The sequence below is a fragment of the Chelonoidis abingdonii genome, chromosome 13, assembly GCF_003597395.2.
Source record: "Chelonoidis abingdonii isolate Lonesome George chromosome 13, CheloAbing_2.0, whole genome shotgun sequence".
Lineage (NCBI taxonomy): Eukaryota > Metazoa > Chordata > Testudines > Testudinidae > Chelonoidis > Chelonoidis abingdonii.
The window spans coordinates 13,849,519-13,876,265 of NC_133781.1; the positions used below are offsets into that span (position 1 = coordinate 13,849,519).

Sequence of the window (26,747 nt, forward strand, 5' to 3'; positions counted from 1 at the left end):
AAAAATAGCTTAGATGCCTATGTAGAGGGGTCACAGCTGAGAATCCCAAGTAGAGGGATGCATGTCCCTGCAGCTAGCACTTAAGCACCTATCTCCAAGAGGGATGGGCTTAGCATGCCCCCCTCAGATTGGCATCTCCCACTGGCTACTTTAGGCAAGGAGCTGCCTAGTGAGATAGCTTTTGTGAATCCCACTCTGCACTGCCTCTCCCCATTTATTGTATCTCTCTGCATTTCTCAGTAGTTCAGATATATGCTAATTTAAAAGTAGACATTAGAACTTGGCCCCATACCCGTTCTTTAAACTCTGTATTTAGATGTTTCAAGAAAGCAATGAACAAAGCAAACATTTTAAAAGGTATTTTGAATGTTTATTGTAAAGTCACACTTGGAATATCTGGTTTTCACTGACTTATTTTGTGCCCAGTAGTTACAATATGCTTGTTAACCAGTTTACAAGAGCTATGAAACATGAACTTGTCTATAAACCATTAAGAGTCCTCACCTCAAGCACCAAAAGCCTGTGGGTGTCTTTCTATTGACTTCAGACTAGTTTCTAACTTTGCAAGTAGATGCAACAAAAGTCAGATTTATAGTTATGAAGCTAACAACTGAAGGGTGTCTGAAGTGATTTGGGTACTTTTCTGTTATGTTGAGAGGCTTTAAGAAACTTCCTCAAATAATCAGACTGCAGTGTTCAGCATGTTACCAAAACTTCATTTCCCACCTCTCATTTCAAGTCCTGTAAGTCCATTGAAATCCTCTCCTGTTCTCCTAAAAAGGCAGTTAAGACCTGTATTTTAATAACTTTTTTTTTTAAAAGGTCAAGTTGTGACCTTCAGTTCCAGATCTGAAGCTGCTCAAAGCTGGATGTAGGCTTTTTGTTTTTTAAAATTCCTTTCTATACTTCAGAATGTCACAAACAGAACGTATCGAGAGCCACGGATTGACTGAAGTTTTGTCATGATGCTGCAGTAGGATGCATACTGGAACACTGCCTCTGAGCAAGAATCAGATGACCATAATGGAAGGAGATAAAGACCTACAACAAGGCAGAAGTATGCAGAATCTTGGGGGGCATTCAGCTCATACTGGTGAATGACTGGAATTTGCCACATTACTTTTTCAGGTCACTTTTACCCTAAAGAGAAAGATTTTTGAAATTCAAAATCTGTCTTGATGCACTTTCTCCTTTCCCTATACTCTCACTACTAAGGACACAGCCAAGCTTGGCCTCATTCTTGCTTTCATTGTTATACGCAGGAGTAAGTCTTGTCAAGTACGCACATTGCTGTAGCTGATTTCAGAGGCTGTGTTTCGGCATTGGTTGGAGCTAAAGATAGAACCCCACATCTTCATACTTCGTCATTCTAGCTTCAAATTCCTTGCAGTGGATATGGTCCAACTCAGCTTCAGTGAAGTTGCAACCACTTTATTCCATGGGTGGTTTAAGCTCTGGCTATACAGTTACTCACGAATTTGCACCAGCCAGGGTCTCAGACAAGACATTTGGCAGTTTCTGAGGGCAGCTAGGATTGTCCTTGTATTGCTTTGTCTAGATCATCCACTACTTCCTGCAATTTGTGCAAGCTGGGATGGACATTCTCCTCCATCCACTCTTCTAGGGTACACATGTAGAAAACTCTCTCAAGGGCTGCTTGAAGCTCTTGCATCACAGCATTCCACTTGGCTAGAAGACTAAACAGAAATCAAAGGAAGAAGTGAACAGAGCATGCTACAGTTCATGTTCTTCACCAGAATTATTAGTCAACTGCACCAACTACATCTGCAATTAAGTCATGACAAAAGAGATGAGATGAGATCACCAGGTGACGCTTTGCAGAGAGAAGAAATGGAATTCTAGCATACTGTGCTGGAGCTTTAAAGTTTCACTTCTCCTGCAGGAAAGGACGTATCTTTTACAGGACTGCAATGGATTTAAAGCTGCAGGACTGTACCTTACATTTTGAGGGCAGTTAACTTCTGCATCTCACTCATTCAGTGGTTTTAAAAAATGGTGCAAAGGTGTATAAGTTAATGAGGAACTGTGCCTTTTTTTTTTTTTGTATTTGAAACCTGACCTTGAATTAGTAGAGATTTAAGTCACTAAAGCAGTTTTTGAAACTTAAATTCCCCTTGCCATAGTAACTCTTAAAAAATCAGCATAACGTATGAATTGACAAAATAGGTTTTAACTTTGGAAGGATTAGATTTTTATTGGTAAATGTTGATTTCACCATACATACACACACAAACCAACCAAAAAGAATTTCCATTGATGATAGGAATTCTGGTTGAGAACCTTACTTGTGTGTGCCCCACCTTAATGAGTATAAAATGTGTTGTAATGAATGCTGCCTAAAAGCATGTATTTACAGCTCTGCTAAAACAGCTGGCTTATAAAGCTTTAATTATTTGAATCTCAACGTCTGTCAAATAATTATTATCTGACCTCCTCCACCCCCGTGATTTCCCACAACTGTGAAAATTTAAATGGATAAAAATATACACTGATATACTAAACAAGACCATGAATTGCATTGGCAGTGGACTCGGAGTCAGAGGATTGGCTTCTATTCCAGATCCTGCCACTGCATAGTCATTTCCTTTCTGAGTAGCTGTCTTCCCAAAACCTATATGCTTCATGTTCGATTGTTTTATAACAACTAGGTTGCTTAATGTTGACTTATTCCAAACAGGGGTGCTCAAGCTTGAAATCACAGAATTATGTTTTAAACACAAGCTTTATTTCCAGTATCTTGCAAAGTGGAGTGTTGAGTTACCTTAGTGCATCTGGCTGAAAATGATGCATCATTATAGGATGAACGATCCTCCTCTTTCTGTGGTAGGGGCTGAACCAGCCTGTGACAAACCTGAAAATACATCTCAGCCTGAATATTCCTTGAAACAGCAGTGACTGATGGGGACAGACGACTGCAGGCCAGACTGAGGCCTGAAGAAGTAGTTTAAGTTGGAATCTCCCTCACACTGATGTAGACACTCTTGCACAGTTGTAGAATGGATTTAATGCAGTCTAAATTAGTGTAAGGGAGTCTAATTTATGCCATTTTACACATCACCTTTGAATTTGGTTGAGAATGATGGTTTGTGTCCTAAGGCACAATATTTTGCCTTTATAACTTAAACATTAATCATTTTCCCACTAGAACGTTCAGAAATTACATTTTGTCTTCAATCGCAGTAAAACCCTGATTCAGCAAAGAATTTAAGGATGTGCTGTGATAAAAGGGATGGACTTAAGCAAGTGTTTGGGCAATTTGCTGAATCCAGGTCTAAATGTGTTATCCTCTGCTGGTATCACTCTATTTCAGAGCAGAGGGTCATGTAACACCTTAGCCACCCACTAAGCTTCACAACTAAGAACATTAGCCACCTTAGAGAAGTCAATTTAAGTTTTCTTGCACCATTTATGTACATTATGGGCCAATCACTTATGAGGAGACAGCAAAAATACCAAGTTGATTTTTTTTCTTACCTGTTTCTTTCAAGAAGTTCATCTACTGAGGGCTTCAGATAGAAGCAGACCTGAGTCACAAGTGTGAAGATGTCACTCCCTGGAAAGGTCCCTGAACTTTCACTGTCCAAAGAGAATGTGTCAGTCTCCAGAATTACATCACAACACAACAGGAAGCATCTGAATCCTGCAAGTGGGGCTTTACCTCATGAAAGTGTCGATTTCCAGACTTGAGAGCCCCAGCTGTTTCTCCACATTTTCTTTAACCTTTTCAGAATAGCCACCTGGGCAAAGGACAGTCAAAAGTAAGAGCGAAGCAGAGGAAAAGTGAAGCCTCTAATGGTAAAATGGGGACACAAATGGCTATAATACAAGTAAGGAGGGATTTTAACTCTGCTTCCACTGAAGTCAATGGCAAAACTCACATTCACTTAAACAGAAGCAGGGTTAGGCCAAAACTGAGTACTTATGAAAATCCTCCCTACAGACTTCAGTACAGCGTGTTAATTCTCCATTGAGAAATTACTACTGCCACCCCAGGCCTGTCTGCCTAGTTTTCTTTACATTGCATTTCCCTCTTAATATTTTTAGATTGTCTTAGTTTTCAGGACAAAGTTTCAGGAGGCTTTCCCAGCCCCCAAAATAAGAAATGCAGAAGCCAGAACTGACCCTTGCAGAATTCTACAGGATAAGGCCTAGTCTACCAGTATAACTATTCAGGGTAAGGGTCTTTTTTTCCTGAAATGGTTATACCGATTCAATTGCTAGTGTGGATGCAGTTATACATCTGGGAATAAGCTATACTGCTATAAGCACCTTTATGCTGGTATAGCTGCATCCATTTTAGGGGGGCTGTCCTCCTTTATCCACATTGGTATAGTTTAAGCAGAACAACTTGTGGGTGTAGACAAGACCTTAGACTGAAATGTGGTCTATGTGTAACTAGTTTCATTTCTGTATGAGCAATGAGTAAAAAATCAGTTTAACCAGATTTGTTTCAAAACCAAGTCATAGCTTCTAATGCTAAAAAAGATTACACTTGAGAAAGGAAATCAGTGTCAATTTATACACTACTCAAAAACACAAGGGGATTAGTATAATAAGGTTCTTTATTAAATTAATGGAACCACACAATGAGTGGAAACCACAGCAGCTGCTATTACCATAGTCATGCCTGTGTGCCTATAAAGGGTATGAAATTAGATCAGAAACACATTGTTTATAATCTAACAAAGTTCATGATCAGAGACATGCCTGCTACATTTAAGAGGTGGTTTGATCTTGCAGAACTTTAGTCACAGTTAACTTTCCTTTGGAATAGGTATTAGCTCTGATAGAGGATATAGGCAGTGTGTACCGTTCTGTAGTGCCTGTAGACACACGGCTAGTGATGGGATTCCCACTGGAAGAAGCTCACATAAGACAGAGAAGTGGTCATACCTGAAATAAATAAATGTCCATTCAGTCAATGTTTTCCTGTAAATAGGTGTTATAAATGTGCTAAATGTTAACATTTCATCCAACAGTCTTGAAGTGTTTTATAAACATTAGTCCATCTCTCAGGATAATGCACATCCTAACTCCCCCTCCAAGGTACAAAGGGATAATTATACCTCTGTTACTGATGAGGAAACTGAGAAACAGATTAAGTAATTTGCCCAAGGAAAACCAGGGCCAAAGCCTGAATTAGAACTCGGGATTTCTGGCCTTATCTTAGATCGGGGGTAGGCAACCTTTCAGAAGTGCTGTGCTGAGTCTTCATTTATTCACTCTAATTTAAGGTTTTGCATGCCAGTAATACATTTTAACCTTTTTAGAAGGTCTCTTCTATAAGTCTATAATATACAACTCAACTATAGTGGTATGTAAAGTAAATAAGGTTTTTAAAATGTTTAAGCAGCTTCATTTAAAATTAAATTAAAATGCAGACCCCCCTGGACTGGTGGCCAGGACCCAGACAGTGTGAGTGCCACTTAAAATCAGCTTGCATGCCACCTTTGGCACGCGTGCCATAGGTTGCCTACCCCATCTTAGATTATACCTCTGTCTTGTGAAACGCTTTTCTCCTTCTAATACTTACAATTAATTCCTCACGCAGCTTTGTGGTATTTGAAACCATCGTTACAATAGTTTATTCTTTTAACTACTCCATCTCTGGACTTGGGTATTAACTAGAGCGGCATTGGAAGGAGAAACTAAGTGTCTGGCCACATTTCATGGGGCAGCCCCCATTTTCAAGGGTTTAACTGGACTGGGAGATCAAGCTACATTCATATTTTCATCCCATGAAGGATAAAAATAACTCGTGCTATCTGAGTTTAAAGTGCAAACAATTTTGAGGGCATCCTGTGGTATGGTTTGTTTAAATAATCATTGTCTGCAGGCCAGTTAGTTGGTATGTGGATTAGTCCTATCAATGTTAAATATTAGCATAGGATGAGTAAAGTGGTCTCCATGCACCTGCAGAAAATAATCTGTAATAAATGTGTATTCAATACATCCCCTCCACCCCCTCCCGCCCAAAAGAAGAGTGAAATAAAACCCAATTCAAGGTGGCACAAAGCAGCATTTAAAAAGGCTGAAATTCCAATCTTAATTTTGCCTTAAGACTTAACTATTGGATGTGTCTCCAACAAGAGTCATTTCCACTGATTAACCCAGTGTGCTGCAAAACACAAGCTCCCCCATTAAGAATGTAGTTGAGTTAACTGAGTTTTTTACTCCCAGGTAGAGCAAATATTAATTGTTGTCGGATTTAGACCTGAAGAGCCTTCAGTTTTCCCCTCCACGCTCCATGGCCTTAATGCTCCTGGGCCAGAGGACTGGAAGGAACCTTTTGAGACCCATCAACAACACTCAGTAACTCGGGGAGGGGCTATAAGCGAGCAACAGGAGGCACTGCAGTATTCCCGAGTTCCCTGCAGCACTCTCTGGTCCCTGTGGATCCTGGGCCCCTTTATGCCTGTCTGGATATTGTTTGGTGGGAATCTGTTTGCATACACTCCATGGAACTGCTTAAAGAACAGCCCTTACCTTTGCCAGCCAGTCAGGGCGATGCCTTGGAGCATATCAGCAGGGGTGCTGTTTGCCACTTTCAGCCACTGGAGATTGTTTTTTAGGTGGTGTCCAATCAGGGTTAGAGACTGATTTGCCCCAGTGGCTCCTTTAAAGGCACTAGCAAACCACAGCTTGGGGAAGCCACACTTGCGGTACTTTTCTATGAGAAGCACTGAAATATAAGACCAAAGGGACATGTACAGCACAAGGTGCTCAGTTTTAGCTGCATTACTCCTGTTCAGAGAAATTCTGGATCCTGAACTCTTCTTCAAAAGATACACAGCTCTGGGTTTGAGCTAGAAGGGGCCATAAGCGTGTCACACTTTCACTCATTGAGACACACAGTCCATTTGTTCCCCAAAGGCTATTCTGGATGCAGGCTCTGAAGCCAAAGTCCATTTGGAGGCAAATGTTCCCTACCAGCTTTTAGTGAGAGTCCTGTTGTCTACAGGATCACGCCCATATTCTCAAGGTATTTCATTCAGGATCTGATTCTGAAAACCTCACTCATGTGAGGACTCCTCGCATGGCCAAGTGTTACTCACTTGAGTAAGGACTGCAGAATTGGGCATCTGGAATACCCTGCTGTTATAGCAGAGTCCACACAGGGCCAATTCCTTCTTTCACTCTGGGGTAAATCAGAAGTTACTGCCCCCAAAGATTTACATTGGTGCAGATCAGAAGAAAATCAGACCCAATGAATTCAAACACTTGGGAGATTTAAGTTTCATCTCTAGAGTGCTAAGAAAGCTGGGTGTATACCTGAATCTCTGGAACACCAAATAACTGTTAGTTACTGTAGCACTTAAGTCCTGGTCTATACCTAAAACACAGATCGATCAAGCTACATTTCTCTGGGCTGTAAAAACATAGACGCAGCCAGGTCAATGGAAGAATTCTTCCATCAACCTAGCTACCACCTCTTGAGGTGGTGGATTTACTACAGCAATGGAAACATTTCTTCCATCACTGTAGAAAGTGTCTACACTACAATGGCATAGCTGCAGGTGTGCCACTATAGCTCTTGCAGTATAGACATACCCTAAGCATTTGAATACAAAATCTTTTAAGTCTTGATCCAACTCCCATGGGAATCAAATACAAGCCTTTTCTCTGACTTCCAGGGAACTTGTATGAGACCTTTAGGGTGGGATTTTCAGAAGGGCTCACTATTGGCCTAACTGGACTCACTGACGAACACTCATTAACCTTCAACAGAAGCAGAGTTAAGCCAACGCTAAGGATTTTTTCAAATGACATCCCTTATTGACTATGCTGAATGCCCAGGCCAATAAAAACAAGATGACAGGTAGGTGTGAAAATCCTGATTTTAACAGATGAAAATCCTTCACAACAGGAGTGGAGAGAGAAAAATAAAGTTAGATGGAACAGGTACAATGCCATGATGTCAGAGCAAAGGGGTTTGCTTACAACTTCATTTTGACAGTGTAAAATGGTGAGAGATTCTTGATGACAAATATAAGGTGCTTTTTAAAGAAGTGACATGCCTAAAGTCTATATTCAATTTAACAGAAGAGGAGGGTAGGATCATCTTTCCATATATTCTGCTAGAAAGGGGCCATACTCCCCCTGAAAACCTTTCCAGGAGCAATAAATCAGCGTGCACAGATTCTAGCAAGATTCTGCATAGTTGTCTCCATAACTTACAGAGATTGTTATAAATTAATATAAGTTAATATTAATATAAGTTAGTAGGAGGAGGTTTATTTAATACAGCAAAAGCTTCTGGTGTCTGTGGACCATGTGACGTAAGAATTAGAAACTGGCCATTTTTAAGTTAACTGAGCACTTTGCATGCTCCAAGTAATTCAGAACCAACAGTACAAACCTTTGTCATCCTCATCAAGATCCGCTGCATAGTCCCAAATCATTGGCTCCATCAGCTGAGCTACCCCGGACTCTAGAAGGAGCAGAATTTGTTTTAAGTGATGCAAAATGGTCAGTTAAAGCTGCTTGTGTGTTAATGCTGCAGTAATCAGCCCTGCATCAAACCCCACAGGATGGGTTTGTCAGCCTTGGACGCAGATGTTCTCTACGTACAGAACAGACAAGAACACAGGCAGCTCCAGAGCGCAAGTCCCTCCTGGCCTCTCCCTGCAAACTCTGGTTTAGAGAGGACTCTTCCAAGGTGAGAGGCAGTTCAGGCTCCATTCAGTCCTTAGATTCTTTCCTGAGACTGTCAACAAAGAGATCAATTAGTGACCATCCATAGGATGGACACCTGTCTATTGGCCAGACTAAGGCTATATCAGTTGAAGTATTGGTACAGCTGCGCCGCTGCAGCACATCTGGTGAAGACGCTCTGTGCCGACAGGAGAGCGCCAACTCCACAAGTGGCATAAGCTTTGTTGGCAGGAAAAGCTCTCCCATTGACAAATGCTTCTGTTGGCGTAATTTATGTCGCTCAGGGGGGTGGAATATTCACACCCCAGAGTGACGTAAGTTTTGCTGAGATAGGTGGTAGAATTGACATAGCCTAAGAGTCTTTCATCTCTAGCCAGTCTCATTATCAGTCTCCTGGGCTTACCAGTGCATGTGGTTGCAGGAACAAAGGATCGTGCAAAGGGTTGATCCTGTATTCTTTGCACATGTCAAACTTCTTCCAACTTCAGTGCAAATTCTCTATGTACAAAGGTGCAGGTTTGGTCCCAAGTTACTCTGTAATTCACCTGGATTTAAACACTGAAGAATACCTGGCCATGCAGAAGCTGCTGCCAAGCATCAGTAAACATTGCAAAAATTCAGTGTTTAACCCAAACCCCATTTTAAACTCTTCAGAGCAGGTCTTCATGCTAGTGTGGTGACAATGCTGCTGGCTGGCTGGCTCTCTATTTATACCAAGGCTGCACCAAGTTTAGCAATAGTTGGAAAAAGGCTAATGTGAACGAGGCCTCTGAGCAATCCCACAATTCAGTTCTGGACATTGCTGTCATATCCACAGCGATAAACAGCAATGTCAAAGACACTCAGTCATGGCTTCTCTCCGTTAGTCTGCATCATGGGCATGCAGGCACTTCTGTGGAGAGCAACTACTAACTGGTGCACAAAACACTGCCCAGGCATGTGTGGAAGTTGAGGCTAAGGACACTGATTCAAACCTCTGTCTTTACATAAAGCTCCATGAGATTTTTTTTAAATGGTCAGAAAGAGAAGACAAAGACCCGTACATGGCATCTTGATCTATGTTAGGTACTTATATGGTCCTTGTTACCAGAGTATCTGAGCACCTCACTATTTGTAATGTATTTATCCTCAGGACTGGCCTGTGAGTAGGGCAGTGCTATTATCCCCATTTTATAGAGAGGAAACTGAGTCATAGGCTATGTGACTTGCCCAAAGTCACTTAGGAAATCTGTAGCAAAGCAGGGAATTGACACCAGAACTCCTGAGTCCTAGGCTAGGGCTCTAACTGCTGGGCAATCCCTCTCCTCTCCTTAGCTCTTTGTGAAATCACTTCTTACCTCTTCCTAATTGTCACAACTGAATGACGAGTTGCCCAATACAGTCTGATTCAAAAGTGGGTATATAGAGTTTGTTATGCTATAAAGTTATGAGAGGTGTCCTGCCCAGCTCACATACCTGTCAGTGTTTCCTCACTCACTCCCCTGAGCATATCATCCCACACAATGGGCTTCACCTCCGGATGAGATGAGACCATGCAACTTGCAACAGCTTTCATGTGGGACAGATACAGCTTCTCTATGCTGTTCTCTTCTTTCTGCAGCCATTGTTTTGACTCCTCCCCTTCACCGAGATAGTACACCTGGGGACACCAATCAAAAGACACTGCTTTATCATAGAGGCTCTTTTAATATGTCTCTTCCTTCATCCCTGTCTCCTCTTATTCTCCCTTTGGCTGATCAAAGAGAAGAGAAAAGGGTAGGGAAGGATGGATTCCCCATCTATTCAAAAGGAAGACATGAGCTCAGAGTTTCCCAAGAAAGCTCCCTGTCGAAGCCTCCCTGAGCCTGTAGCAGGCAGCAAGCACAGAGCATCCACACGTTGGTAAGACATTGACCTATAATTCTGTTTAAATCCCATCCCACAGCTCGTGAGCACTCCAGTTTCAGCAGCTTTCGTGGGGGGCTCCAACAGCCCAGGGAGGCCTCTACAGGCTTCTGAAGACCCGTGTGCTGTGCTGGCTGAAAGTCTGCACAGAAATGAAGGGGTTAAATATCCTAATGAATTCAACTACTTAAAAAAAACATTTTCAATGACTCTGGAAGTTAGAATAACCACCTCCTGGAAAGAGTGGGCAGAACCTTGAAGTACAACTCCTCCAGGAGCCTGAACAATCCTGTCAGCTTACCTAAGAGCCATCACACCTGTTTTCAAATCACACAGTGAGATGCATGTTGGAATGTGGCTCTGCACCCTAGGGCTAGAGTTCCTATGGTAAGGGTACTTGGAGCTAGGGTTAGAGTTCTTATGGATAAGACTCCTTACTCTAGGGTTAGACTTCCTCTGGGTGGGGTACTTGGGGCAAGGGTTAAGGTTCCTATGGGTTGGGCTCTCTGCCTTAGGGTGACTGTACATCTGCCATCCAATTGCCTGTAGAATTACCTGGGTGCTCTCCATAAAACTCATCACAGCTAGAAACAAGGTTAAGGCACTGAAAATCATGTGTAGATATCAATGGGCTTGGAGAGGGGTGAGGGAGAGATTATGATCCTGGAAAAGTAGGTCGGCGTTTTCAAGATGGTTAATGAACAAAAGTGCATCAGCCTAATGCTCTTTATATATCCATTCATGTGACTGTGGATGTTCTCATTATGAGAATCCCTAATCCTAACCAATGTAACTGGCACTACTTCTATAAAGTGGTGTAGTGAGGAGATATGGCTTTGATTCTCTGGGACTTTAATATGACCGTATCGTACCAAACCACTTTGCAGACAGAAATCACTCAGCACACCAGTGAAGTGCAGCTACCTCTGGGATAGCTGGTGGCAGTTGCGTAACAGCACATATCAGCAAGAAGAGAGGACTACGTCACCCAATAGAAACTGCGGGAGCATTTTTGTCAGCAGAATGTATGTTGCATTATTTATTATTTGCATTGCAGAAGCAGATAGGAGTCATGGCCCAGGACCCCATAGCGCTAGGTGCTGTAAAAACACAGAAAAAAGACGGTCCCTGCCCCAGAGAGCCTAACTAAGAAGAAGGAATTTGGCCAGGATAATGGGGCTAATATATAGTTGAACATAACCAGTCAGGACCTCAGGTTTGAAATCTGATCCCAAGTGAAGCCCTTTAAGCCAAGGTTACTCAAGTCAAGTGCTGAGTTAGAAGCACTCTTCTGGAGCTAGTACTTTACTTTTGATCAACCTATTAAAGAAAATAAACTGCTTCTGTTGCAATCAGAGATATTAAGAATTAAAAATGACTTTTAGATTTAGCTTCTCAGAGCTGGAATCTTGCTGGTTCCCTTGCCTGAATAGGAAATTCCACTCAGATATGTCCTCAGCATCCATCACTAAATTCACGGGGTCCCTGGTCCACCCAAACACAAAAAGATTTCTGCGTGAACCTTTCCTTTGTCCCTCAGCACTTGAGAGAAACTGTGTCATTAGGGAGAATCATACCTCATCAGAGCCTACGTGAAACCATCGTAAGCCATCGTGCAGTGCCACCACCTGATCAATCATTGCACTGACCAGCATCAGGGATTCCTCTTTGTGTGGACTGAGGGCGTTTGGAAACATCTCCACCTCCCGGAGGTGAGAAAACTCTTGGTGTTTTAGGACAAACTACAAAAGAGATGAGATGTACAGATGAACCACAAAATGACTGCAAGATCAACACATCTATGGTGCTGTCTCATGTCACTTTGGGGTCCAATGGATGCCACCGTTACAATTTTGGAAACTTTGCTGTGCTCAGGAAAATGACAGAGGCAGAGGACAAGCCAGAGCCAGGCACAGCAGAGGCAGGACACATTCTGCTGCTCCCACCCTTCCATAGAGCATCTTAGCCCAGACACCGCTGAACAGTGGGTGCTCTCCCAGATCAGAGGGACCTGCGCACCCCATCACACTGCTATAACCAACATTTGTATACGGGGGTAACATGGATAACTCAGGAGGTTACAACTGCATTGTCTGTGGTGCCTAAACCTACAGCAGGGATGGAAGTGCTGACTGGGGTGACAAGGCAGGTGGTGTGGAGGGCTGATTGGGCTGGGGGGTGGAATTCTACAACAGAAAATTTCTGTCAGTTTATCTACTGGGGAGGAAAAAATCATCTTGTTGTTAAAGCCTGGGAATGGGAGATCTGGGTTCTATTCTTGGCGCTGCCACTTATGTCCGCTGTGAAGTCACATCCCCCCTCTGTGCCTCAGCTTTTCCACATAAAAACTGGGATAAGAGAACTCCCTGTCTCACTGAAGAGGTTGAAAGGATGAATTCACCAGTGTCATTGGGGTGCTCTGGATTGCTGGATGGAAGGTGCTGTTAAAAGTGCAGAGTAATATTATCCCCCAAATGCTAAACACTAGAAACGTCAATGACCCATGGCCGACTCCCTGCTTTCCAGAACTCTCTAACCTACACAACATCCCCCAAATCCAGACATGCACTTACTTCCATGTGTCCAAAGGTCTGCACCAGAGGGATAACTTCTAACTCATGCAATTCTGCCAAATTTAAAATCTCTTTAATCTCTGAGGCACTAGGAAAAGAGAGAGAAAGAAAGCGAGAGAGAGTGAGAGTACACAAGCTTGGGTTATTTACACCAGGATCCCAGGACAGGGTTTTTAGAGTTAACCAAAGCCAGGACCATGTCAATTTCAGAAGGATGATGCTCTCATATGTATAAGGCACTTTTTATCCAAAGCTCTCCACAGGCTTTACTGACTGTACAGACTGCAATTCACTGTATAGACAGAAATCACAGGTAAAGGCTTCATAGATTAACATTGGACAGCAACACTAACAACTGGAAGGGAAGCATTTACCTTATGCAGCTGGAAAGCAGGGGTATTTATGGAGCAGAACAGAAACACCTCCGTTGGCATTTGGCCTGGATACAAGGATTAATATTACCTATACCTGTGAAAATTATCCTGGGATCCTTAGTGACCATGTGAGGTCAGGATCCTGCTTTTATTTCTAGTCTAAAAGCTGGCATCTTTGGCAGCTGCTTCATACCATGCTGTGCTGTCAGTTGAGTCAGGACTAGTGCAAGAATTTTTCGCGCCCTACGCGCACGGCCATTTCGCCACCCCGCACGCTGCACCCGCGGCTCCAGTGGAGCTGCCGCAGCCATTTCTGCGGAGTGTCCATTGGTCCGCGGCTTTGGTGGAGGTCCACCGGAGCCGCGCGGGACCAGCGGACCGTCTGCAGGCATGCCTGCGGCAGCTCCACCACTCCACCGGAGCCGCGGACCAACGGACCCTCTGCAGGCATGACTGCGGCAGATCCACCGGAGTCTGCCTGCCGCCCCCCCTGGCAAAATACCACCCCCCGAAAATCCTGGCACCCTAGGCGATTGCCTAGTTCGCCTCAATGGAAGTGCTGGCCCTGAGTCTAGTACAAGTATTTGGCACTCAGATATAGCTCTGTATGCTTTTCAGAGTGTTGTACAGCCATTACAATAACTAATCTCGCAACACCCCAGAAGGCAGATAGGTAAGTATCATTATTCCCTTGGGGACACTCAACACAGAGGTTAAGTGATTTTCCCAGGGCCACAGAGGGAGGTAATGGTAAAGGTAAGATTGAACCTCAGGAGTTCCTGACTCCCAGGCCCGTGTTCAGGACATTAGACCACACCTTAGCTCAGCGCTGTATTGGACAGAACTGTCTCATCTACTGAATTGCCTGCACTACTTCCTTGAGTTTTCCCGACAGCAGTCCCAGCCAAATCCTGACTTGGCCCAACAGAGAAGATCCCAAGACTGTGGACCAGATTTAAAGTGAAGGGTTGATTTTACATGCAGAAAAATTTAACAAGGAAAATGCCAAAACTGTGTTCCTGACAGACCCAAATGGGAAACAGCAAATACACCTCTACCCCGATATAACGCGATCTGATATAACATGGGTTCGCATATAGCGCAGTAACCCCAGGGTTCCGGCAGCGGGACTTGGGCGGCACTTTAAAGGGCCTGGGGCTCTAGCTGCTGTGGGGAGCCCCGGGCCCTTTAAATCACCCCTGGAGCCCTGCTGCTGCTATCCCAGGGTTGCAGCAGCAGGGCTTGGCCGGTGATTTAAAGGGCTCGGGGCTCCGGCTGCTGCGGGGAGCCCTGGGCCCTTTAAATCACTGCTGGGGCTCAGCCGGCGATTTAAAGGGCCTGGGCTCCCCACAGCTGCCAGAGCCCAGGGCTCTTTAAATTACCACTGGAGTCCTGCCGCCGCTACCCTGATATAACGGGGTTTCACCTATAACATGGTAGGGATTTTTGGCTCCCGAGGACCGCGTTATATTGGGGTAGAGGTGTACACAGTCACCAGCAGCACATGTTCTGCTCCATTCCCCCCTGACCCTAGGACTGAGGGGAGGCTTGCTGTTGCAACTTCATCCCATTCATAATGCACTTTCACTTTCCTTATGCCCCCATTGCAGCTACCATCCTTCCATGCATGGGCTGTATGACACACCTTTGGAAACCATCAGTAGCAGCTTCACCAATCATTCCTCTGGACTCTTAAGAACGGCATGTGATACTCCTCTCCCACCCCCAGGCGCTTCTACAGCTGCTCCAGATGGTCAGTCCAAGAGTCAGAGACCAGGACTCAGCCTGTAGCCTCCTCCCTAGCAGTATGAAGGCCACTTGACAACCCTTGCAAGATTCATTTGACTGCAATACCTGTAAGCATGCTCTGCTCTGAGTGGCTTCAGCTCTCCCTCATAAGGAAACATGTCCTCATACTCAATGAGAAGGCCATTGGCACCAAGGGTACGAAATAAAGGAAAGATCTGCAAGAGAAAGAAACACTGCAGAGCTGTGTCTGGCTTGTAATAATGATATCCATGTTCACAACGAACAAGCTTAACAAGCTCATGTCTTACAGGTCCTGGCCTGCATAATTCCCAAGGTAACAAAGGCATCAGGATGTGAGGAGGAATCTTAACTTTTCTTTGGCAGTCTCTCTGGCACCAATGTGGAGTACTTCATTCACAGTGAAATAAGGATCCAAGATATCAAGAAGCCCAGAGCTGGTTGGCTCAAATGTGAACAGATACAACCACAATCAGATGCTTCACTTGGATAGAGAACTCTGCTTAAGGTTTTCCTTAACTAGAATCTGAATTCTTTATGCAGCTGCAAAGCATTACAGTTATTGTGCGTGGTGGATTGAGTGCTGGTGAAGGAGGCTAGAATGAAATCTTAATCTGCAACAAGTGGAAATCCTAAATCATTATTTCCTTCTAGGAAAGGACTGAGGTTACTGCAGTTTACAGTAAGCATCCTAAATAAGTTCTACTGAGACATTCTGGCCTCTGGATAAACCAATTTTTTTGCTCCCCCCCAATCAAAGCCATATGGATCACTACATACTCTCTTGCATTACACCCCTAGTGTGACCTCCAGCTGAGGACTGGAATCATTTCGGAGATGATTCAACAATCCCACTTGCATGCATTAAATGTGTTACCTCAGCCAGGTAGGAGACCTTTGGTGGAGCACCTTTGAGATCCAAGTGCACTAAGTGCAGCCCAAATGGTGAGGAGACGGTCATTTTGTTTTCTTCCATCTTCTTAGCATGGCAACAGTCTTCAGCAAAAGCAAATATTTTACCTTGAGGAGAGCAGCAAACTTATTACTCGGAGCATTTCCCCCCACAATAAAATATCAGTCTTAAATACAGAAGTCTCATGTAAGCATGATTTAGCCCAATTTTCTTAACCGGGGGAAGAGCTGCATTTATAAGAAGGTACTGTACTAAAAACACAAGCTAAACCATTGGTGCTGAAACACAGATCGCAGGCCCAGTTCTATTCCCAGCTACATTATATCCATGAGACTGGCACATGAGAGGGCAGAACTGGACAAGGGATTCCTGGCTTGTAATTCCACAATGGAGACAGTCGTGAATTTTACACATCTGTGGCACCTTTTACCCAAAGATCCAAATGTGATTTACAGGCAGCCACTTAACCTCTTTACCCTTTTGTGAGGAAGCAGAAAAAGGTTATTCTTATCCCTGTGCTACAGATGGAGAAATTTGGAAAGGGTGACACTGAGAGTTAAAAGTCAGAGAGGACATCTGTGGGACAGGGCTGATTCTATGTTGTAAGTAAACAGTTGAGATAAATGGGTAGCCTGGAACACCAAGTATTTTAGCTGCATCTTCTGTTCACTTACAACATGGAATCAGCCCTCTCCCACAGATGTCCTCTCTGACTTTTAACTCTCAGTGTCGCCCTTTCCAAATTTCTCCAAGTGAGAGTCTGGACATTGGTATGAGGCCACAGGGTATTAGATTAATGATATCAAACACCACCTTCTTATGCCACACATGGGCTCCCAGGGCCTGTTCACAGTCACATCTGCTGAGTTAGCGACAGAACAGTTTGACGACTCTTTGCTCCTCAGAGAAAGCCCAGGGCTGGGAAAGTGAAAGACTTCCCTCATCTCCTGCAGCACTGACAGATTTGTGATTAGACTCATAGAATATCAGGGTTGGAAGGGACCTCAGGAGGTCATCTAGTCCAACCCCCTGCTCAAAGCAGGACCAATCCCCAGACAGATTTTTGCCCCAGATCCCTAAATGGCCCCCTCAAGGACTGAAGTCACAATGCTGAGTTTAGCAAGGCAATGCTCAAACCACTGAGCTATCTCTTCCCCCAAAGGGCACACCTCTGTCCTTGCCACAGAGAGCAGTGAGCTGAGTGAGGGTAATGAAGCAGGTCCCTAAGGCTGTGTGGGCCTTGCTGAGGGCAACTGAAGAAAAACTCATCCTACAAAGCCACCATCCCTGGCAATGATGCACTAGCCAGGCAGCGCCCGCTGGAATCTCAGACCCAGTACCACCAGCTCTAGTGAGCCAGGGAGTGTGTCTGACCTGGCTACAACCTCTAGCCCTCTTGTAAATTTCAGTCCTGCTTATGTGGGGGCAGGGCAATCCCTCTCTGATTGGTAGCCTGTCTCACTCACCCACCTCCAGAAGAAGAGCAGCCAAAAAGAGTGTCTGTAAGAAGTCCCAGGAGCTGAAACTGTTTCTTACAGGAGGAGAGGAGCAGGAAGAGCTGAGCAGATCAGGGCTCTGCTCCCCTATCCCTCCTGTGAGCAGCAGGGATGGAACAACACCTGTGCTCCCCCTGGATGCAGCACCCAGCCTTGGAAGGGGAGGGGAAGAACCCTTAGAGCTAAGGGGAGAATGGACTGTGCTGTCTCCCGCCTTGGCCTGGTGGGGTGGTGGTGGTGAAGATCCCAAGAGCTGCAGGAGGAGCAGAGATGGGGCTGGGGGAGACATGATAGGGATCTGGGGGGAACGAACTGGTTGCAGGGCAAGGGATGGGCAGATGTAGGTGGTCCCACCCATGGAGCTGGGTATGGGTGTTGCAGCCTCCTTCCACCACACACTGGGGGTGGCCAGGGCAGTCAGAGCCCCTTCCCCACCCCATACACACACTGGTGGTGGCTGGGGCAGTTGCAACTCCTTCCCCACCTCCAGGGCCACCCAGAGGATTCAGATGCCTGGGGCAAAGCAATATCGGGGGCCCCTTCCATAAAAAAAAGTTGCAATACTACAGAATGCTATATTCTCGCGGAGGCCCCTGCAGAGCCTGGGGCAAATTGCCCCACTTGCCCCCCCTCAGGGGGCCATGCCCACCTCATACACACTGGGGGTGGTCGTGGCAGTTGCAGACCCCCCCACACACACTGGGGTGGCCAGGGCAGTTGCAGCTCCACCCCCCCACCCACGCACTAAGGTGGCCATGGCAATTGCAGGCTCCCCCCACACTGGGGTGGCTGGGGCAGTTGCAGTCCCCCACCACACACACACACTGGGGTGGTCGGGGCAGTTGCAGACCCACCCCCCCAGTGGGGTTGCCGGAGCGGTTGAAACCCCCAGCACACACACACTGGGGGTGGCTGGGGTAGTTGCAGACCCACACACACACTGGGGCGGCCGGGGCAGCCCCACTCCCCCCCGGCAGAGCAAGTCTGGCGGATTTGGAGCCAACTCACGATTCGTGGGCGCTAGGGTTAGCCGTGGTTTCGCGCCCGCCCCAAGTCCAGCGCCCGCCCGGCCAGCGGCACCCCCCTGCCCCGGCACCGCGAGGGTTAACGCTCTTCCCGACCCCACTCATACCCAGCAGCAGCAAGACAGTTCCAGGGCTCCGTTCTCTGGCATGGATTGCTCTTGTCTGTCCTGCCACACATTTCCCTGCCGGCCTTCATTCGGTAATAGATTCATTTGGCCTTTGTGCTGGCTGCTTTCCAAGCGTCTCTGACATGGATTACTCTGGCCTGCCCCTTCACAGGCTATTATTCTAGGACGGCCTGCTTCTAACCACGTCTATGCTCTATCACTCTGATATAGATTGCATTGGCCTGTCTCTCAATCAATTTTCATACCTTCTGCTCTGTCATTCTGGTATAGATCGCTTAGGCCTGTTTCGCTCATCGCTCTGACATGACTGCTCCTATCTACTTGCTTTTTCTTGCCTGCCCGATCACTCCGGCATGGATTGCTCTAGCCTGAACTGCTTCCTGTCTCTGGTATGGATTGCTCTGCCCTGTCCTCCTGCCTCAGCAGTGGCTGCGTGAGCGCATCGCTCCGGTCTCCCTGTGCTGGTCGTTAGTGCGGGGCTCCGGGTAGCGACAGGGTCCGCAGCGCGATGGCTCCGCACAGGCGGGCGGGGCCCAAGGCTGCCGAGAGCGGTGGGGGCAGCGCGGGGACCTGGGCGGACAGGGGGGAGCGGAGGCGCCTCAGCAGGTACCTGTCGGCGAGGGGGCGTGGGGCCCCGGCTGCTTCCCGGCAGAGGGGGCGGGTCCCGCTGGGCCGGGCCGGGCGCCGTCCCCTCAGCCCGGGGATGCGCCCCTGGTGCCCGTTAGCGCCGCTCGCTGTGTGGCCGGGGCTCCGCGCCCTGCCCCCACCTGCCTCGGGTGGGATGCGGGAGCCCGATCATGGGGAGGGCCCGGGCAGGAGGAGGCCGCGAGGGACGAAGGTTTCTGGGACTCGCCGCCTGGCTGCGCCGCGAGCAGGGCCCAGGCCCCGCGCTGCCCGGCGGCTCTGCAGGGGGCTGCTGTGCGTGGCCGGTTCCCGCAGGGCGCTGCGCCCCGGCGGCAGAGATGTGGCATTAAAACAGCGCCACCCCGCCGCTTGTCCCCGTGAGCCCCGCAGGGAGCTGGTGCCATTGCGAAGGGAGCTGCCCATCCTGGGTCGCTGGGGCTCCCATCAGCAGAGTGCCCGAGCGCCACGCAGACTGCCCGTGCCTTGCTCCTCAGCACACCCCGGGAGTTGGGGGGCTGTTGTCCCCATTGTAGGGATGGGGATCTGACGCACAGAGACCAAGTGATTTTCCACGATTACACAGGTAGAGCAGGGATTTGAAGCTGCGTCTCAGGCTTGCATCCTGCAGACCTGATCACTCTGCCTCGTGGGTGAAAGTCCACGACGCAGATTTTCTTTCAAGAGCACCATCTGGGGAAAGATTGAGCAGCTCAGATCTAAGCCCTGCTGTGTACATAAAGGCTGTACAGGTTTCATAATAGCGGTAATACTACCCCCAAGTCTTCATAATAGCTGAAATTTATTCCTGTATCTTAGCAAATTCTTAGTAAAACCAAAATTTGATTGTATGAAGCTTTCCCTTTGTGAAGGGTTTGGATGGTTCCTTGAGACTTTACCTAATGTTTGCTATCTGTAGTAAGTTTAGCAAGAGAAGCACTGTTCCCCAAATTACAGGTCAGGAAGGAGCTGCACCCCATCCATTGGTTACCAGTACCTGTTTTTGTTAGGGTTGGCTTTCAGTGTTATGTATAGACAATGATGTTAGGCACATGCTATTCCATTCACACTGTTGCATAGTTAAAAGTGCAAATCAGCAAATGCAAAGAAAGGCCCCAATCCTGCAAAGACTTATGTCATGATAGAGGGGCTTTGGGCCAGACCTGAGTGGTGCTGTGACCCTGTTCAAGTACAGGTCTTGCAGTGCCACTCACTCACATTTATAGGGAGTGGGTGTAGGGGTTCATGGGCCAGGAGAGTCAGGCTGCTGTTGGAGGAGAGGGGATGCCTGAGAGGGGAAGAGAAGGTTCAAATGTGGGGGGATATCAGTGCCCCCTACTTTAAATGGCACTCTGCAGTTCCTCCTTGGTTAGCAATAAAAACTCAGTTTCTAGGTAAAATGGGAGTGGGGCAGATGCAAAGGGAAGGAGCTGCTCCATTTTTTTCCTTCTCCATCTTAAATATGTATGTATGGTGAAAAATGCATTAAATGGACTTATTGTCTTCTGGGTTTTTTGTCTTCCTCTTGGCAAGGTCCCTGTTGGAAAGCCAAGTTCTGCCTGTTAAGAGTAAGGTAAATTAATTGCCATTTTTAGAGCTTCATTGTGATTTAGAGAGGAGCCAAATGTTTCTGAAAATGCACTGTAGAATGGTTTGGAATCCTAAACCATTGGAATGCAGAGAGGATTAAAAACCAATCAGAACGGTACAGGGTCTTACAGCTGAGCTCCATTATTCTGGCTCTGTATTTCATCAAGGCAGCCTGGTGCGCTTGATGCCAAAGCCTGGTGCATGCTTGGGCAGTTTTGCAGGGGAAAGAGAACAAGTAATGCACCTGTTCTTTGGAAGCCAGAAAAGGAATAAGAAGGAGACATTTATCTGTTTGTGCTGAGTTTCCTCCTTTAGCAGGGCTGAATCATGCTTTGATAGGAGTTACTCACACCTAAGGGCTGCAAGTGGGAATTTTGCCTATATGAGGACTGCAGAATTGGGCCCTAAACCGGGTTAATGGGGGCATGCAACACTGCTGCTGGAATAAACGACATTTATATTATATTTGCAGGCCACTTTTACGTCCTTCCCACCTCTAAAGCTAACATACAACAGACTTCAGGGGAGTGTTAGATCCTAAAGTTTTAAGGATCAGGGATGATAAAGCTCCATGTGCAGCTCTGAGCATCTACAATTTACAAGAGTTCGGCTAACTCCTACTGGTTCCTCTGGAAACAGACCCTGATTGATGGAAATGGGGCAGGGGGCAGCTTTAAACTGATCATTTAAAAAAATCAGGATTGATTTAAAACAGGAAAAATTAATAATCTTTCCAAGTCTGGCATGAGCCTAGATACTCACATGTACTTCTGTTAAGCATTTGCAGCCTTATCACTACAGCCCTACCAAATTCATGGTTCATTTAGGTCAATTTAACAGTCATAGGCTTTGAAAAATCATAAATTTCATGATTTCAGCTATTTAAATCTGAAATGTCACAGAGTTGCAATTGTAGGGGTCCTGACCCAAAAAGGAGTCGTGGGGTGTGTGTGTCACAGGATTGCTGGGGGGGGCGGTGCGGGGTTGTGGTACTGCTAACCATACTTTTGTGCTGCTGCAGGCGGTGGCAGTGCTGCCTTCAGAACTGGGCAGCTGGAGAGTGGCAGCTGCTGGCTGGGAGCACAGAAGTAAGGATGGCGTGGTATGATATTGCCACCCTTACTTCTGCGCCGCTGCTGCTGCGGGAGGCACTGCCTTCAGAGCTGGGTGCCAGACCAACAGCTACTGCTCTCTGGCTGCCTAGCTCTGAAGGCAGCACAGAAGTGAGAGTGGCAATACTGTGACCACTCTGCAACTCCCTTTTGGGTCAGGACCCTCAGTTTGAGAAACACTGTGAAATCTGTATAGTACAGGGTAAAAGCACACAAATGACCAGATTTCACGGTCCATGTTGTGTTTTTCATTGGTGTGAATTTGGTAGGGCCCTACTTATCACAGCTTGTTGATACAGGGCTGAGAATGTTCATCCAGCTGATGAGCTAGTTCCCAAGGTGATTCCTAATCACTGCAATGCAGAACAGTAAATAAGATTGTTACTTGTTTACACGGTGATTTATCTGTGTTCTGTTCTTAGTGTGAGGAAAAGCAGAGCCCACCAAGAGTCACGGAGGAAGTGGCTGAAAGTCGCATTCCTAGTCTCCTCTGCTGTCCTCATTAGCCTCTTGAGCTGGAGCTACTTGGTCAGCGAAGATGGGGTCGCCGAGGTTCTGGCTCACTACAGCGAAAGTCTGCAGGACAGATTCATTGAGGTGCCCTGCTCCGAGGACTATGACAGCCATAAAAGATTTGAAGGTATTTGTACAGGAGTGTCATGGGTTAGGGCAGCCCTCTTGTGCCACAGCAGGCTTGTCTCATTTCCACTGGAGTCCCTAATACTCACCTCTTCTTTCTATAGCATGTACCTCATCATAACTCTCACATTCCTTCACTTCCCAAATGCTCAGGTCTCTTATATCACTCCAGGATCTGCTGGTTCCAAAAGCTCTTTGATGTCTTTCCGTGTACGTTCCCCACCCCAAACTGCTTCATTAGGGCAGTATGAAATTAAACTCCCTGCTAAATCAATCTCATTCCTTTTCATGCTATGCTGACTCCTCTAGTGGGAGTTTGTAAATACAATTCAGGATGTATAGTGGAACTAATTCTGGGTACCATCTGCACTGTGAGAACACACTAATCCCACAGGTGCCAGCTTCTGATACAGGTTGATTCCAGAATCATGTGCTCTAAGTACCGTAGTTAAGAGTCAGTTTCCCCTGCAAGGTTGTGACTGAAAATGAAAACATAGTTTGCTGTTGTCACTCCCAAATGCAGTAGGCATGTGGGTTCTGTCTCTGGTTACACATCCCCTTCCAAGTAATAGGTCCAGCTCTGGAGACTGCTTTCTCTCAACTAGCTGCCTATCTTCGCATCCACTTATGATTACTTTGGGTTCCTGGTGATAGAGCATCTAGAGACAGTGAGATTTCCCTCTCCTCTGGGGTATGTGGTATAGCACAGTAATTTATGAGTTCTGGGATTCCTTGGGAAATGGGGAAAGTTCATGCTGGAATCTCCCAGAGGGTGGGCTGTCTTCTGTTCAGGTTCTGAGTGGCATTCCTAGGGCTGTGTGAATAAGCTTTTTATTTCCCCTTGGTTTTAAATACCTAGGTGCCAACCTGGGCACTGTTGGTCTGAAACATAACCACTGTGGTTAGATGATTCCTGTGACTCTTAGACTAAACATGACGCACACTCAAGGGCCATGTAGTTCCCCCATCTATTGCAGTGGAATTTGGGCATAGTTGGTGTGTCCTGTGACACCTGCTGGTGCTGCTCTTTTGGGATTTATTCCATCTCCCTGGGCTCAAAGAAAACACTATATTGTAGATCCCCGCTGAAGAGCTTGCTGGGTTGAGAAACTTCTTGGCTCTCGATATGTGAAAATACTTGCCTAATTCATAGATCTCATTACCAAAAGGGACCATTGTGATCATTTAGTCTGGCCTCTTGCATGATGCAGGGTAGAGAATTTCATGAAGTCATTTTTGTCTCAAGCCCAATAACTGTGAGTGACCTGGAACTGGACTCAAATTATTTTTATTCATCTGATTATTTTTTGCTGGCCAGCAATCCTGCCCCCCCACCCCCCACCTGCCAGAGGTGCTTCTCAGCCTGGGGGCTTAATCTGCCCTTGAGTTTGTATTTGATTTTGGTATCTAGGTAATCTAGTCAGCTATTACATTTAACTGTGGGGTAGAACCCTACAGAGCATGAGGAAAAAAAAATTGCCAGAGTTCTGCTTCCCCTCGCAGCACTGACCAGGCCACTCCCTAAATACTCCTGCACTATGGACTAGTTCTGTACACCTTTAGCTTTGTATTATGATTGAATTATTTAGTCCAGATGATGTCTTTATAGGTGCAGAGCCAATCACATAAAGGAAGAGTAGCTTTGGAGCTACATTAGAGCCATTCTAAAACTGGGTGGAGGAAACCTTTCACTTTGTTTCTGAGCTATTAGATGCTATATCTCTCTTCACTCATGATACTTTATTTTTTTTACCCGTAAGTGGTTACTTTTTAAAAACCTGGCTCTGTATGCTGTGTTTTCAAGAATTCACCTGAGGTATTTGATGCTTTTCCAAACCTACTTTATTAACAAGATAATTCAATTTACGTTGTCATGTGTATTGAATTTTGTGGTTGGTCAGCTCTCGTCTTTCGCTTGGTCTCCACAAGGGGGTGATGTTGAGATGGTTAAAGAAATATATTCCATGCTATATGGTGACAAGGCCAGAAAGCTGTTGTTGCTCCAAAGGTAGTTTGCAGGTGGCTTAGTGATTCAGACATTTAGCCTGGTGTGCTGCGAAATTGGATTCAGCTCCAGAGCTTTGAGTAGTCTGCTGGAAACTGTACTTTATACCTTAACTGTTTCATTCTCCTTTAGCCTAACATCTGCTCCTTTTGGCCATTTAGCAGAAGTTAGCTCCTCCCTGCATCATTAAACAGAAATGTTTACAATGTTCCAATGGCTTTTATCTTTACGCTCCTGTCCCCCAGTCTCAGCAGTCACCATCCTTCCAGCTCAGGAAAACTGGATGAGTTCCCTCTTGCAGCTCATCAGCATCATTTGTCTTAAGAGTTTAAGTGATGCAAGGGATTTCCAACCATGTCTCTCCCCGTCTTCTATAGGTTGAGATTCTTGTTTCCAAGATGCTCCAAGCACTTGCTGTTAAAAAGGACACAGACTTGATCAGGGCCATCTTCTGGGTCCTGAGTTTTTAAAATAATTTATTATTTTTAAGAGGGTAATTAGGTAGCAAAATAGAACTACAAGTACATCCAGAGCCAGCAGTAGCAGCATGCAAAATCTGTTCCCTTTATGCAGCTGAGCACAGATCTATGAATTGTCATTGTTTTTGAAGTGCAGATTCAGGGAAGAGTTAAGAAGATGAAGATTATTCCCCTCTGGTGTTGAGTCCAGATGCAGCCCTCTTGGGATTCTCAGCCTGGCAGCATCCTGTGGAGCCTTGGCATAGTTTCTTGGAGAAGAACCCGAAGGTTCTTTTAATCCAATGTTGTGATGTAGCAGAAGAACCATCAATAAAATTCCTCATTTGTTAAAGTGATAATTTTTGATACAGTCTGAACTCTGATCATAGCCTAGCAGCAATAGCAAACACTCAGCCTCCACCCAGAAGCCCAGACATGGAGAAAACCACTATTGCTGGCTCTTTATTTACATTAAAACTAGCCTTTTCCACCCTCGTTTTGTTTCACTGTGGAACAAAATCTGACAGGTTCTGTTGTTCATTACTTGTATCAGACGTTCACTTATTTGCCATTGCTTATTCAAAGCACTCAGACAAACATCCAATTACCATTAAAAGTATATGGATAGCGACCAGCAAGCCATTAGATGTTTTCTTAGATCTATTCAGAGCTAGCGTTTCTTATGGACTTAGCCAGTTAGGAGTTCCTTTGCATCAGATCCAAAAAAAGTGGCTCAAAATGCATAATAGTGAATTTGTCTTTGACATGAGTTAACTTTTCCAGAGTTGTAATCTCCCAAATTGTTTCAAATCAGTCAGTTACAGATGAAGAGAGCACTTCCTCTTTCTGGCCATAATGAATGGAGAACACAAAGATATGATCAGCTATATTTGAGAGAGTAACCTATATAGGTAACTACATCCTAGCTGTTTTTGAACTCCACTGTCCGCAAGGGTTGCTTGAAGCAAGTCCAGAAGAGTATATATTTTCTCTATGGGCTGTATACAGTGCCTCTGCATTGCTCCTTGGCTATTTGAAAGAGAGATAGTAAAGTAAGTGCTGGTTTTGATGGGATTTTGGAGAAATGGCACAGGGAAAGCTGGAGGTATTTGGAAGTAAACATGGAGAGTCTGGAGTTGCTGTCCATAAATCAGAAGTGCTGGTGTTGAAAAATGAGGCTACTGTGTTTTTTCACTCTGTCTTAAAATGCAAAAGCAGAGTGGTGGCTATAAGTTCACTCCTTAGCTTTTGCTTTAAATTATGTTTTGTTTTATTATTGGGGCCAGAGCTTAAACTGTTGCTATTAAATATTTGAGGCTGTGTTTCATGAAGTATATACAAATAATGTAATGGTCTATCATCTGCTGTCATCAGTAGCTACAAATGTGCTGAATATCCCTGCCTTTAAATGTTTTAGGCCGACTTCCCAAAGTTCACCTAAAATGCATGTAAAGATTCAAATACAGTTGAACATTCAGATGCTGGC

General features: G+C 45.6%; 2 protein-coding genes across 8 annotated transcripts in view; one reads left to right on the forward strand and one right to left on the reverse strand.

Annotated features, from left to right (window-relative positions):
• Nucleotides 1–348: 348 nt before the first annotated feature.
• Nucleotides 349–19,210, reverse strand: HEXD (hexosaminidase D). 4 transcript variants are annotated; one of them, XM_032792760.2, is made up of 13 exons: nucleotides 18,816–19,209; nucleotides 16,152–16,294; nucleotides 15,362–15,471; nucleotides 13,134–13,221; nucleotides 12,138–12,302; nucleotides 10,132–10,315; nucleotides 8,381–8,452; nucleotides 6,508–6,703; nucleotides 4,832–4,914; nucleotides 3,680–3,758; nucleotides 3,496–3,597; nucleotides 2,783–2,872; nucleotides 349–1,697 (listed from the first exon to the last, which is right to left on the reverse strand). In XM_032792760.2, the coding sequence occupies exons 2-13, from the start codon at nucleotides 16,248–16,250 to the stop codon at nucleotides 1,529–1,531; spliced, it is 1,437 nt and encodes a 478-aa protein (XP_032648651.1). In that variant the 5' UTR covers nucleotides 16,251–16,294; nucleotides 18,816–19,209; the 3' UTR covers nucleotides 349–1,528. The 4 variants fall into 4 exon arrangements, with proteins under 4 accessions (XP_032648651.1, XP_032648654.1, XP_032648655.1 ...); XM_032792763.2 differs by lacking the exons at nucleotides 4,832–4,914; nucleotides 6,508–6,703 and having other exon boundaries at nucleotides 18,816–19,210; XM_032792764.2 differs by lacking the exons at nucleotides 15,362–15,471; nucleotides 18,816–19,209 and having other exon boundaries at nucleotides 16,152–16,237.
• Nucleotides 19,211–19,227: 17 nt separating this feature from the next.
• Nucleotides 19,228–26,747, forward strand: part of OGFOD3 (2-oxoglutarate and iron dependent oxygenase domain containing 3) — a 94,263-nt gene continuing 86,743 nt past the window's right edge. For 2 of the 4 annotated variants that reach the window (XM_032792771.2, XM_032792769.2), the window contains exons 1-2: nucleotides 19,272–19,442; nucleotides 22,582–22,799. In XM_032792771.2, coding sequence (XP_032648662.1) covers nucleotides 19,345–19,442; nucleotides 22,582–22,799 — 316 coding nt within the window. In that variant the 5' untranslated portion in view covers nucleotides 19,272–19,344. Of the gene's footprint in view, nucleotides 19,443–22,581; nucleotides 22,800–26,747 lie in introns of all 4 variants that reach the window. The other 2 variants (XM_032792772.2, XM_032792766.2) reach the window with 2 other exon arrangements.